The 13,373-nt window shown below is 39.7% G+C and overlaps 1 protein-coding gene across 3 annotated transcripts in view; it reads right to left on the bottom strand.

The window, feature by feature from the left end:
- prkar1b (protein kinase, cAMP-dependent, regulatory, type I, beta) overlaps positions 1-13,373 on the bottom strand; it is a 163,805-nt gene that overhangs the window by 33,875 nt on the left and 116,557 nt on the right. For all 3 annotated transcript variants that reach the window (XM_057860739.1, XM_057860741.1, XM_057860740.1), the window contains 2 exons: positions 13,291-13,337; positions 2,854-3,012 (listed from right to left, as the gene is read on the bottom strand). In XM_057860739.1, coding sequence (XP_057716722.1) covers positions 2,854-3,012; positions 13,291-13,337 — 206 coding nt within the window. The remainder of the gene's footprint in view (positions 1-2,853; positions 3,013-13,290; positions 13,338-13,373) is intronic.

Genomic DNA, 13,373 nt, shown 5'->3' with positions numbered 1-13,373 from the left:
TGGGGTATGTTTCTATCAGTTTTGCACATCGAGAGACTGACATTCTTGCCCATTCTTCCTTGCAAAACAGCTCGAGCTCAGTGAGGTTGGATGGAGAGTGTTTGTGAACAGCAGTCTTCAGCTCTTTCCACAGATTCTCGACTGGATTCAGGTCTGGACTTTGACTTGGCCATTCTAACACCTGGATACGTTTATTTTTGAACCATTCCATTGTAGATTTGGCTTTATGTTTTGGATCATTGTCCTGTTGGAAGATAAATCTCCGTCCCAGTCTCAGGTCTTGTGCAGATACCAACAGGTTTTCTTCCAGAATGTTCCTGTATTTGGCTGCATCCATCTTCCCGTCAATTTTAACCATCTTCCCTGTCCCTGCTGAAGAAAAGCAGGCCCAAACCATGATGCTGCCACCACCATGTTTGACAGTGGGGATGGTGTGTTCAGGGTGATGAGCTGTGTTGCTTTTACGCCAAACATATCGTTTTGCATTGTGGCCCAAAAGTGCAATTTTGGTTTCATCTGACCAGAGCACCTTCTTCCACATGTCTGGTGTGTCTCCCAGGTGGCTTGTGGCAAACTTTAAACAAGACTTTTTATGGATATCTTTGAGAAATGGCTTTCTTCTTGCCACTCTTCCATAAAGGCCAGATTTGTGCAGTGTACGACTGATTGTTGTCCTATGGACAGACTCTCCCACCTCAGCTGTAGATCTCTGCAGTTCATCCAGAGTGATCATGGGCCTCTTGGCTGCATCTCTGATCAGTTTTCTCCTTGTTTGAGAAGAAAGTTTGGACGGACGGCCGGGTCTTGGTAGATTTGCAGTGGTCTGATGCTCCTTCCATTTCAATATGATGGCTTGCACAGTGCTCCTTGAGATGTTTAAAGCTTGGGAAATCTTTTTGTATCCAAATCCGGCTTTAAACTTCTCCACAACAGTATCTCGGACCTGCCTGGTGTGTTCCTTGTTTTCATAATGCTCTCTGCACTTTAAACAGAACCCTGAGACTATCACAGAGCGGGTGCATTTATACGGAGACTTGATTACACACAGGTGGATTCTATTTATCATTATCGGTCATTTAGGACAACATTGGATCATTCAGAGATCCTCACTGAACTTCTGGAGTGAGTTTGTTGCACTGAAAGTAAAGGGGCCGAATAATATTGCACGCCCCACTTTTTCAGTTTTTTATTTGTTAAAAAAGTCTAAATTATCCAATAAATGTTGTTCCACTTCACGATTGTGTCCCACTTGTTGTTGATTCTTGACAAAAAAATTAAATTTCATATCTTTATGCTTGAAGCCTGAAATGTGGCGAAAGGTTGCAAGATTCAAGGGGGCCGAATACTTTTGCAAGGCACTGTATATTAACCGGTAACACTTCATTTGACTGCGGCATCATACGACTGTCATAAGACCAAATGAACCACTATGAAGCTTTGAACCAATTGGCTTCAAAGCTTCATTGCTTCAAGAAGCTTCATTTGGCTATCACTGCTCCCTTGGGCGAGACAGTCAACCTCTGCTGCCGCCTGCTGTCAACACTGTTGTTGTCCAACATGCATTGCAGTGCCACAGATGTAAATAACAATCAAAATTCAGGTTCTGTGCTAATTATTTATTCAGTTAACAATTTATGTGACAGTGGCACCTTAAGACAGTCATTAGACAATCGTAATTATGACATGACACTGTCATGAGCATTAATGAATACTTATAACAGATATCATTTAGTGTCATCCGGTAAATTATTTCACTTTTGAATGGATGAAAAAGATCTGAGCTGGACATAAATGGATTTAGTAACTTCATTTGCCGGATGACACTTTATGACATCTGTCGTAAGCATTCAGTCATGCCCATGATAGTGTCATGTCATAATAATAACCGTCTTATGACGCCACTTTCAAATAAAGTGTTACAAAATACCATAACAAGCAATTAATGAAACTGGAACAGTAACAGAATAAATAATTAGTACAGAACATGAAGTTTGATTGTTATTTACATCCGTAGCACTGCAATGCATGCTAGGAGGGATGTGTTGCCTATAAACCCAAATAAATCCACAAATAAGCCGCACTGGACTATAAGCCGCAGGATGCAAAATGAAGGAAAAAAGTAGCAGCTTATAGACCGAAAATTACGGTAACTAGTTTTAAGGAGGTGTGTTTTTGCAGTGTAGGGCATTGGTAGAGCATGCATGGAGTAGAAAAACTATTTTAAATGAGTAATCCCTTTAAATTAGCATTTTTTTATTTTTTTTTTTTTACAGTGTACCAAGATTTTTACACAAATGGATTTCAGTGGCCAAAATTTAGAGGAAGTCTGATAAACATCTGAACCACAAAACCTCCCATACAGAAGCAAGGTCACAACCTGTCATGTCCCCGCTTCCACCTTCATCCGACAGTATAATTAGATTTAAAAAAAAAAGGTGATTAAATTGCAAAATTCCACAAAATTAGTATCCATTTGAGATCATTTTATTATTTCAGCCTAACAGGCCACCCGGAAACAAAGGCCCAAGTACAGAAAGCGTATACTGTACAACTCTCGGTGCCTCCAGGTGGCAAAAAAATGAAGTCATTACAGCTGCTATTACTTTTCCACATAATTTGCGTTCAGTCTGGCAAGTGTTGGACCGGCACTGACGCGACCAGATAAGCAAACTTTTACTGAGTCAGTGAGAGCCGCGCTATGAAGAGCGCACACTCCAGTTGAATAAACTAACCTTAATTAATAATAACAAACGGACCTCAAAAAAACACGTCACTCGGGTGGCGTCGTTCTCCAAGGGAAAGGAAACCAATTTGGCTCTGAACATTTGATGACAACTTTAAAAACTGCGTTACCATTAGGATGCGACGGTAGCTGTCTCGGTCAATCCCCCACAGTTTAAGATCAGTCTTGGCTTTGACGGTGGCAGCTCGGGGAGTCCCGTAGATGAGGGCCAGCTCTCCGAAACTACCGCCCTCTCCGATATTGGTCACCCATTCCCCGTTCACGTACACCTGTTGAGAGAGCAAGAACAGGAAAGAAGTTGTTCAAAACTGTACTGAACGTGACTTTCTGCAATATGTTTAATCAGCTTCAATCTGTATAATCAAGCGTTGTTTAGTTGTTTGATTAAAGTTGGGTCTTCCACATGTTGTTTTGGCATGCATATGTGGAATTCTGTCCAGATAATTGTGTTTTTCACTTCTTCCAGCATTCTAATTAACTCTTTTACAGGGGTTTTTAAGTAACCTGTGGCTCCAGAGCCCCACGGTGTCTTTTGGCGTGGCTCTTTGTGACTGTGGCAATTGACTTTTGAGAGAGAGTGAGAACCAAAAGGGATATTTGCCATGTGGCAAAATGGATTTTGCCATGTGGCTTTTTTTTTTTTTTTTTTTTTTTGCCATTTGGCAAAATAGATTTTGCCATGTAGCATTTTTTTTTGCCATGTGGCATTATTTTTTTGCCATGTGGCAAAATGGATTTTGCAACGTGGCATTTTTTTGCCATGTGGCAAAATGGATTTTGCCATGTGGCATTTTTTTTTTTTTTTGCCATGTGACAAAATGGATTTCGCCATGTGGCATTTTTTTTTTTTTTTTTGCCATGTGGCATTTTTTTTTTTGCCATGTGGAAAAATGGATTTTACCATGTGGCTTTTTTTTTTTTTGCAATGTGGCATTTTTTTTTTTTGCCATGGGGCATAATGGATTTCGCCATGTGGCATTTTTGTTTTGCCATGTGGCAAAATGGATTTTGCCATGTGGCATTATTTTTTTGCCATGTGGCAAAAATGATTTTGCCATGTGACATTTTTTTGCCATGTGGCAAAATGGATTTTGCCATGTGGCATTTTTTCTTGGCCATGTGGCATTTTTTTTTTTTTTTTTAATGCCACGTGGACAAAATGGATTTTGCCATGTGGCATTTTTTCTTGGCCATGTGGCATTTATTTATTTTATTTTTTTTGCCACATGGACAAAATGGATTTTTCCATGTGGCATTTTTTTTGCCATATCACATTTTTTGCCATGTGGCAAAATTGATTTTGCCCTGTGACATTTTTTTTGCTATGTGGCAAAACTAATTTTGCCATGTGGCAAAAAGTATTTTGACATGTGGCATTTTTCATTGGTATGTGGCAAAATGGATTTTGGTTTGTGGCAGTTTTTTGGGGAATATGGCGTTTTTGCAGGCCATGCACGTCCATGCTATTGACGGCTATGCACGTCCAGATTTTCCATTCATTTTAAATGGCAGGAAAATGTGTGGCTGTGATTTTGACTATACACATACAATTAGAGCGCATTGGCACTCAAGTAAGGCTATGCCATTAACGGCTTTGCACGTCCAAATTTTCCATTTATTTTGAATGGCAGAAAAACATGTTTGGTTGTGATTTTTGACCATACACTTTACACTATAGCGCATCCATTTTGCCACATACCAAAAAAAAAATCGCCACATATCAAAATACATTTTGCCTCATGGCAAAAAAATTGCCACATGGCAAAATTGATTTTGACACATGGCAAAACAAATGCCACATGGCAAAATCAATTTTGGCAGATGGCAAAAAAATGCCACATGGCAAAATCCATTTTGCCACATGACAAACAAAATGCCACATGGCAAAAAAAAATACCACACTGCAAAATCCATTCCGCAACATGGAAAATACCACTTTTCATTCTCAGCCTTGCTGTAACTTTTTCAGTGCAACTGACAATGCTAGACGCGCAAACATCCTTTCGCTGTGAATTTGAATGAGTTTAGCACTAGTAGATGTCCAATCTATTTGAAGTGGGAGGGTGGCAGTGAATGAACGTTCATTCATTCGCTGCCAACCCTTCCACTTCAAATGGCTCAGATGTCTTACAGCCATCAATGGCAGGCACTGACTAAATCACAGAAACTTTGACATTGATAAAATAATCGCTTGAGAAATAAGCTAGTTATAACTCCATTTGAAATGGGTTGGGCATCTACAGCCGTCAATCAGTGGTGGATGAAGCACTCAGTTTTATTCAAAAGTAAAGCTTTCAAAGTGAATTCTAAATAAAGGCAAACTATAGATGAACCCAAAATTTAGGCTTTTGTTTCAGTTGATCAAATATACACTCACAGGCCACTTTATTAGGTACACCATGCTAGTAACAGGTTGGAGCCCCTTTTGCCTTCAGAACTGCCTCAATTCTTCGTGGCATAGATTCAACAAGGTGCTGGAAGCATTCCTCAGAGAGTTTGGTCCATATTGACATGATGGCATCACACAGTTGGTGCAGATTTTTCGGCTGCACATCCATGATGCCAATCTCCCGTTCCACCACATCCCAAAGATGCTCTAATGGATTGAGATCTGGTGACTGTGGAGGCCATTTGAGTACAGCGAACTCATTGTCATGTTCAAGAAACCAGTCTGAGATGATTCCAGCTTTATGACATGGCGCATTATCCTGCTGAAAGTAGCCATCAGAAGTTGGGTACACTGTGGTCATAAAGGGATGGACATGGTCAGCAACAATACTCAGGTAGGCTGTGGCGTTCCAACGATGCTCAATTGGTACCAAGGGGCCCAAAGAGTGCCAAGAAAATATTCCCCACACCATTACACCACCTCCACCACCAGGCTGAACTGTTGATACAAGGCAGGATGGAGCCATGCTTTTAATGTTGTTGACGCCAAATTCTGACCGTACCATCAGAATGTCGCAGCAGAAATTGAGATTCATAAGACCAGGCAACGTTTTTCCAATCTTCTATTGTCCAATTTCGATGAGCTTGAGAAAATTGAATTTTATTTATGTATTTATTTATTTAATAGGGACGGTGCACATTGATGAACATTTAAAAATATGTAAATATGCCAGATTGTAGCAAGAATATGCTAATTTACATCTATAGTCCCTAAACAGCTGACACAAAGATACAAAAAGAAAAGAAATAACAAAAGATTACAATAAAACAACACAATACAATACGTTACTAAGAACTTAAAAGTCAGTGATTGCAAGACTGATTTGCTTTCAACCACTGCTTGAGCTGAGTTTTGAAAGTTCGTATTGTGGGACATTGCCTGATGGCGAGTGGTAAATTGTTCCAGATTTTACTGTCCTTTACAGAGAGAGAACTGTGACCGAAGGCTGTTTTTCTGATTGGAACCTCACAGTCCCCTCTAGAGGAGGCCCTGGTCCCGAAACCTCTGTGAGCCCTTTTTTTTTTTTTTTAGAAAGTCCGACATGGGAGGTGGGGCAAATCCATGTAACACCTTGTACATTAGACAGGCAGTTTTAAAAATTTTAAAATTCTCAAGGCTCAATAAGCAGTACTTTTTTAAAATGTTACACACATGGAATGACATTGGTTTTCTGGCAAAAACCTTTAACGATTTCTTGTAGAGTGATTCTATCTTACTGCATGTATTTACACCCGCCAGTTGCCAACAAGTAATGCAGTATTCAATGTGTGATAAAATCATTGAGTGTAGAAACATTCTAGCAGCCCCAAGTGTTATAAAAGATCTTATTTGTTTAAAATTATTCAAGTTGAATTGTACAGTGTTACAAATGTAAAATGTAAAATAATATGGCTTTCAAAAGAGAGTGTGGAATCAAGTGTAACTTCAAGGTACTTGAATTCGGAGACAATTTGTAGTTTCCGTCCTCCCAAAAATACGCCTGAATGTTTGATGTCCAAAGGTTTCTTTGTAAACATCATACAAACAGTTTTACTTGTGTTTAGTAGAAGGCAAGATTTGTCGAGCCAATCATTTACAGGAATCATAGCCGATGTGAGAGCAGAAGCTGCGTTTGTAGCCTCAGTTTCCTGTTCTTAGCTGAAAGGAGTGGCACCCGGCGTGGTCTTCTGCTACTGTAGCCCATCTGCCTCAAAGTTCGATGTACTGTGCGTTCAGAGATGCTCTTCTGCCTACCTTGGTTGTAACGGGTGGTTATTTGAGTCACTGTTGCCTTTCTATCAGCTCGAACCAGTATGGCCATTCTCCTCTGACCTCTGGCATCAACACGGCATCGACAAGGCATTTCCGCCCACAGAACTGCCGCTCACTGGATATTTTTTCTTTTTCGGACAATTCTCTGTAAACCCTAGAGATGGTTGTGCGTGAAAATCCTAGTAGATCAGCAGTTTCTGAAATACTCAGACCAGCCATTCTGGCACCAACAACCATGCCACGTTCAAAGTCACTCATATCACCTTTCTTCCCCATACTGATGCTCGGTTTGAACTGCAGGAGATTGTCTTAAACCATGTCTACGTGCCTAAATGCACTGAGTTGCCGCCATGTGACTGGCTGATTAGAAATTAAGTGTTAACGAGCAGTTGGACCGGTGTACCTAATAAAGAGAGTGTAGATGTCAAAGCAATAATCAATAATCATTTAAAATAAGCAAAACCACGTGGCATTGACAATGACAGCGTCCCACTGAATGCAAATGCATACGTTTCGGTGCCATTGACGGCAGACTGACAATGATCATTCACTGCCAACCTCCCCCAATCAAAATGGATTGTGCGTCTAGCATCATCAATGGGAGTCAATGAGTTTGACGGTTGCCCTAAGAAGGGTTAAAGCCAACTCCTGTGATTCTTATTGACTCCTTCCTAAGTTTCCGGGCAATGTGATACGCTTTCTTGGCTTTTCCCCTAAGTATTTGATCCTTGCTAAGCCATCAGATGAAACCCTCTAAAAGGCCCTCTATTCCTCTTGTCTACCCATCAATGCCTTTGTCATTCCTGCTTTTCTTCTCTTGTGAGGGCTTTCCCTTTGATTTGAAGGTCTACATTCTGATCTGAAAACATAAATCAAAATAGTGGCTGACAAACACGCGCGTGCTCTTAACAAGTGCGGACAATATACACTCATTCTCTCTCTCTGATTTAGTTACACTTGTACAAGGTGGCACACAATGCACTATCTATCCTGTTGACTTAATAACACAATGGGGGTTAAAGAGGGAGGGTTTCATTCGTTTAGTGGCTGCTGTGAAGCCACACAATTGTTGTAGGGCAATCGCTCAAGGCTGAGGTTGACCGCAGGAGATTTATCAGTCAAAAAGATGGTTGTGAGAGGAATTGAGGGGGATGGTAGGGAAAAAAATGTGAGTGTAATGATGCGAACGGTTAACCCTTAAAGACCTGCAACATGAAGCAATGATCAGAGAGTCCCAAAATTTCCAAAAATAAGTTCCTAATGAAACCTTTTTTTCAAATTCGTAAAAAGAAATGACAAAATGAATATGTGTAATAGGTAGGAGTGTCAAACGATTAAAATTTTTAATCGAGTTAATTACATTTTAAAAATTAATTAATCGTAATTAATCGCAGTTCAAACCATCTATAAAATATGCCATATTTTTCTGTAAATTATTGTTGGAATGGAAAGATAAGACACAAGATGGATATACACATTCAACATACGTAAGTACTGTATTTGTTTATTATAACAAATCAACAAGATGGCATTACCATTATTAACATTCTGTTAAAGCGATCCATGGATAGAAAGACTTGTAGTTCTTAAAAGATAAATGTTAGTACAAGTTATTGAAATTTTATATTAAAACCCATCTTCATGTTTTCGTTTTAATAAAATTTGTAAAATTTTCAATCAAAAAATAAACTAGTAGCCCGTTATTGTTGATGTCAATAATTACTTACACAATGCTCATGGGTGCTGAAGCCTATAAAATCAGTCGCACCCAAGCGCCAGCACAGGGCGGCAAAACTCCGAAAAACACAATAAGTACACCTTTCACTGTGCTGTCATTTTAATCTGTTTGAGCGGGGCATTTGTGCGTTAATTGCGTCAAATATTTTAACGTGATTAATTTAAAAAATTAATTACCGCCCGTTAACGCGATAATTTTGACAGTAATAAGCACTCTAGTATCTATAACCCTAGCTAAATCCAGTTTTTTTTCCTCTCATGGAACCTGCAGATCCATGTGTTGACTTGCATCCATCTTTTTTTTCAAAAGGAAATGTCAAAATTCTGAATTACTATCAAAATCATGAAATTTTAGGTGTATCAAATGTGATACAGTTGGCAATAAAGGGTTAAAATGTGAATCAACAACTGCTGAAATTGTTGGTGGCGGTTGTTAAGATTGGTTGCTTTACTTGGGGGTGTATTTTCAAATGAGCTGCTGATCCATTTGTTTTATTTATTATTTTAAAAAATGTTTTTTTAACCTGTCCTTTTCAGCTGCTTAGACACAGAGAATAGGAATTTCAGTGTCTTTATTGTTTGAGCAGTTTTAGTGTATCACGTTAAATTTATTCATTATGTTGTGTTTATTAGGAGAAAGCAGCTAACAGGAAGGGGTTATGGGGAGTATAGAAAGGAAGGAAGCAGACAGAAGAGAAGAACAAACAACAACAAATACATTATTACATGCCTATGCTACAAATGAACATAGTGGTGTTATTGTTAGCTGATTATATTTACGCGTGGAAACTAGGGTTGGGAATCTCTGGCATGAAGCCGTTTCGATATGTATCTACATATACAGGTTACGATTCGATTAAAAAGCTACATTTTTAAGGCCGAGTGATTCGATGCAGTTTAAGAATGATACGGTTCGATACAGAGTGAAAACGATACGATAGTAAACATTTGTTGTGTGTGTTCGTACAGTATTTTAAACATAAAAAACATTAAAAATTAAATTAAACAACAAAATTTCATACCGAAGTTATGTTTTATTTTTTTATGCAAAAAAAAAATAAAGCTTACTATATGACCGTCATTTTGTCGGATGGGATTTCTAATACAATAAAACTCGAGTGACAGACAACAATAAAGTGCAATAATTGAATTACTGTATTTCCTGGTGTTTTGAACACAATAAGTAATTTAAATGCAAACTTTCAACATAAACATCTTACAAGCAAAAAATATTATTGATATGCAGCAGCTCTAGAAAAAAAAAAAAGAATTAAACCTGCTAGTGTTATCAGAAATAAATAACAAATTATGCTTTACCACTGGTATAACTGGGAGGGGGGGCATGGCATTTTAGACAGACAGGTCTATAATCATTACTTTAACCTTATACAGTGCCTTGCAAAAGTATTCGGCCCCCTTGAATCTTGCAACCTTTCGCCACATTTCAGGCTTCAAACATAAAGATATGAAATTTAATTTTTTTGTCAAGAATCAACAACAAGTGGGACACAATCGTGAAGTGGAATAACATTTATTGGATAATTTAAACTTTTTTAACAAATAAAAAACTGAAAAGTGGGGCGTGCAATATTATTCGGCCCCTTTACTTTCAGTGCAGCAAACTCACTCCAGAAGTTCAGTGAGGATCTCTGAATGATCCAATGTTGTCCTAAATGACCGATGATGATAAATAGAATCCACCTGTGTGTAATCAAGTCTCCGTATAAATGCACCTGCTGTGATAGTCTCAGGGTTCTGTTTAAAGTGCAGAGAGCATTATGAAAACCAAGGAACACACCAGGCAGGTCTGAGATACTGTTGTGGAGAAGTTTAACGCCGGATTTGGATACAAAAAGATTTCCCAAGCTTTAAACATCTCAAGGAGCACTGTGCAAGCCATCATATTGAAATGGAAGGAGCATCAGACCACTGCAAATCTACCAAGACCCGGCCGTCCTTCCAAACTTTCTTCTCAAACAAGGAGAAAACTGATCAGAGATGCAGCCAAGAGGCCCGTGATCACTCTGGATGAACTGCAGAGATCTACAGCTGAGGTGGGAGAGTCTGTCCATAGGACAGCAATCAGTCGTACACTGCACAAATCTGGCCTTTATGGAAGAGTGGCAAGAAGAAAGCCATTTCTCAAAGATATCCATAAAAAGTCTCGTTTAAAGTTTGCCACAAGCCACCTGGGAGACACAACAAACATGTGGAAGAAGGTGCTCTGGTCAGATGAAACCAAAATTGAACTTTCTGGCCACAATGCAAAACGATATGTTTGGCGTAAAAGCAACACAGCTCATCACCCTGAACACACCATCCCCACTGTCAAACATGGTGGTGGCAGCATCATGGTTTGGGCCTGCTTTTCTTCAGCAGGGACAGGGAAGATGGTTAAAATTGACGGGAAGATGGATGCAGCCAAATACAGGAACATTCTGGAAGAAAACCTGTTGGTATCTGCACAAGACCTGAGACTGGGACGGACATTTATCTTCCAACAGGACAATGATCCAAAACATAAAGCCAAATCTACAATGGAATGGTTCAAAAATAAACGTATCCAGGTGTTAGAATGGCCAAGTCAAAGTCCAGACCTGAATCCAATCGAGAATCTGTGGAAAGAGCTGAAGACTGCTGTTCACAAACACTCTCCATCCAACCTCACTGAGCTCGAGCTGTTTTGCAAAGAAGAATGGGCAAGAATGTCAGTCTCTCGATGTGCAAAACTGATAGAAACATACCCCAAGCGACTTGCAGCTGTAATTGGAGCAAAAGGTGGCGCTACAAAGTATTAACGCAAGGGGGCCGAATAATATTGCACGCCCCACTTTTCAGTTTTTTATTTGTTAAAAAAGTTTAAATTATCCAATAAATTTTGTTCCACTTCACGATTGTGTCCCACTTGTTGTTGATTCTTGACAAAAAATTAAAATTTTATATCTTTATGTTTGAAGCCTGAAATGTGGCGAAAGGTTGCAAGGTTCAAGGGGGCCGAATACTTTTGCAAGGCACTGTATTCACTAAAAATAATAATTCCACCTTGACGACTCACTTCACTCCCCTTGTTTCCATTTGACTGGAAATTGCATCGAAAAGCAGCACATCGTGGCATTTTACTTCGCGAGTTTAAGCAGCAATAAGCAATTGTGGAACACGCTACACATTTGGAAAGATACCAATGACGTCATCACTGCGAGCCCGCAAACCATGGCGCCAACCAACGGTCAAAATATGGACTATATATTACAAAATATTGCCATTGATTTAACATTTTATGTGTTTCTGACACCATATTTTAGTACAAGAGAACAATTGTGGTTTATTAGAGCCTACATGTATTTAAGTTAGAGGATCACTTTAAAGGTCTGTGCTGGGTGATCATCAGATGTTAAATGTAACTCCTAGCATTAGCATTAGCTTCAGAATGGCGAGTCTGCAAACATTTTGTTGGCATCAACGCATCTTCTTCGTCACTAGAGCAGAATACTGTCACTAGCGAACTTGACACTTGAACACTACCGGTTTTGTGCTCCTCTTGTCTCATCCCGTCTTTCCTGTTCATTTTGCTTTTGCTGATCGTTTTGTGAAATATCCACTGGGTTGTCCTACTCATTAATGTTCTGCTCAGGTTCAAACTGGAAGGGCAGAACGGACGACATGTTTATGTAGCTAAAGAGTGACACTGTGGAAGGTCAGCAGCGTGGCCCGGTGATGGAAGTTAAAACTAGTTATAACTAATTTTACAAATTTTACTGAATAGAAAACATTAATAGGGGTTTAATATCAACTTATTATAACTCATACTAACATTTATCGTTTAAGAACTACATGTCTTTCCATCCGTGATATCCTTTAAGAACCCACAGCGCCCATGAACAGCACCACTTTTGAGTTTTGACTGTTAGCACATTTCAGAAACTTCCCAACCGATAAGATTTAGAGTTATGAAGAGTCACATTGCTTTTGACTTGCACGTAATGGAAAGCGGAAGTGAGCTTACCGTGCTGAAATCTCATTAAATTTACTGACAGTCATGAGGATCATTTGAATTCCCAACTTTGATTTTTAAGGCATTTTTTCCTAGGTATTTTGGTGTTTTTCCACATCAGTGGTTCGACTGTGCATTGTTTCTATCAAGTCATTGTGTTTGCGTCTTGTATTTGCGCACGTGTCTCCATCTCTCCGGTGGTCCGATTATGCGGCTTTGTGCAGCTAACCTCACCAGATTCGGCTTCTGTCCAACTATGAGGGCCCGACGCTTAGCGCCGTAAGCCGATAAGGTCACTTCCTGTTTAACTCCCTGTCGGCTCCTGTTTTATCTCTCCACTTAACTCTATCACCGCACGTCAGACGCACGAAGACAAAAGATGTCCTCGGTTTGTCTGCTTCGCCGTGCGCCGACTCCGCGGCGAGATGTTCAGATTGGCATCTGAGTGGAACTCGACTCAGGCGAGAACAAAGCGCAGGGGCGACCGAATACAACCTGTCTATTGTTGGAAGGGGGACAAGACAGTGTTTCAACATGAGGGAAGAAGGCTGGATTTTCTCTTTGAAAAGAACAGACTACAAGGAGAAACCGAATGAGTGTTTCCTGATGGCTACTTACGTCCACTTCGCCCTGGTCAATGACGTAAAAGTTGTCCCCTTCGTCGCCTGGAAAAAGAAAAAAAAAAAACGAGAATGAATCAT

Source organism: Corythoichthys intestinalis, chromosome 16 (genome assembly GCF_030265065.1).
Source record: "Corythoichthys intestinalis isolate RoL2023-P3 chromosome 16, ASM3026506v1, whole genome shotgun sequence".
NCBI classification, from domain to species: Eukaryota; Metazoa; Chordata; class Actinopteri; order Syngnathiformes; family Syngnathidae; genus Corythoichthys; species Corythoichthys intestinalis.
This window is presented reverse-complemented; position numbering and strand designations above follow the sequence as displayed.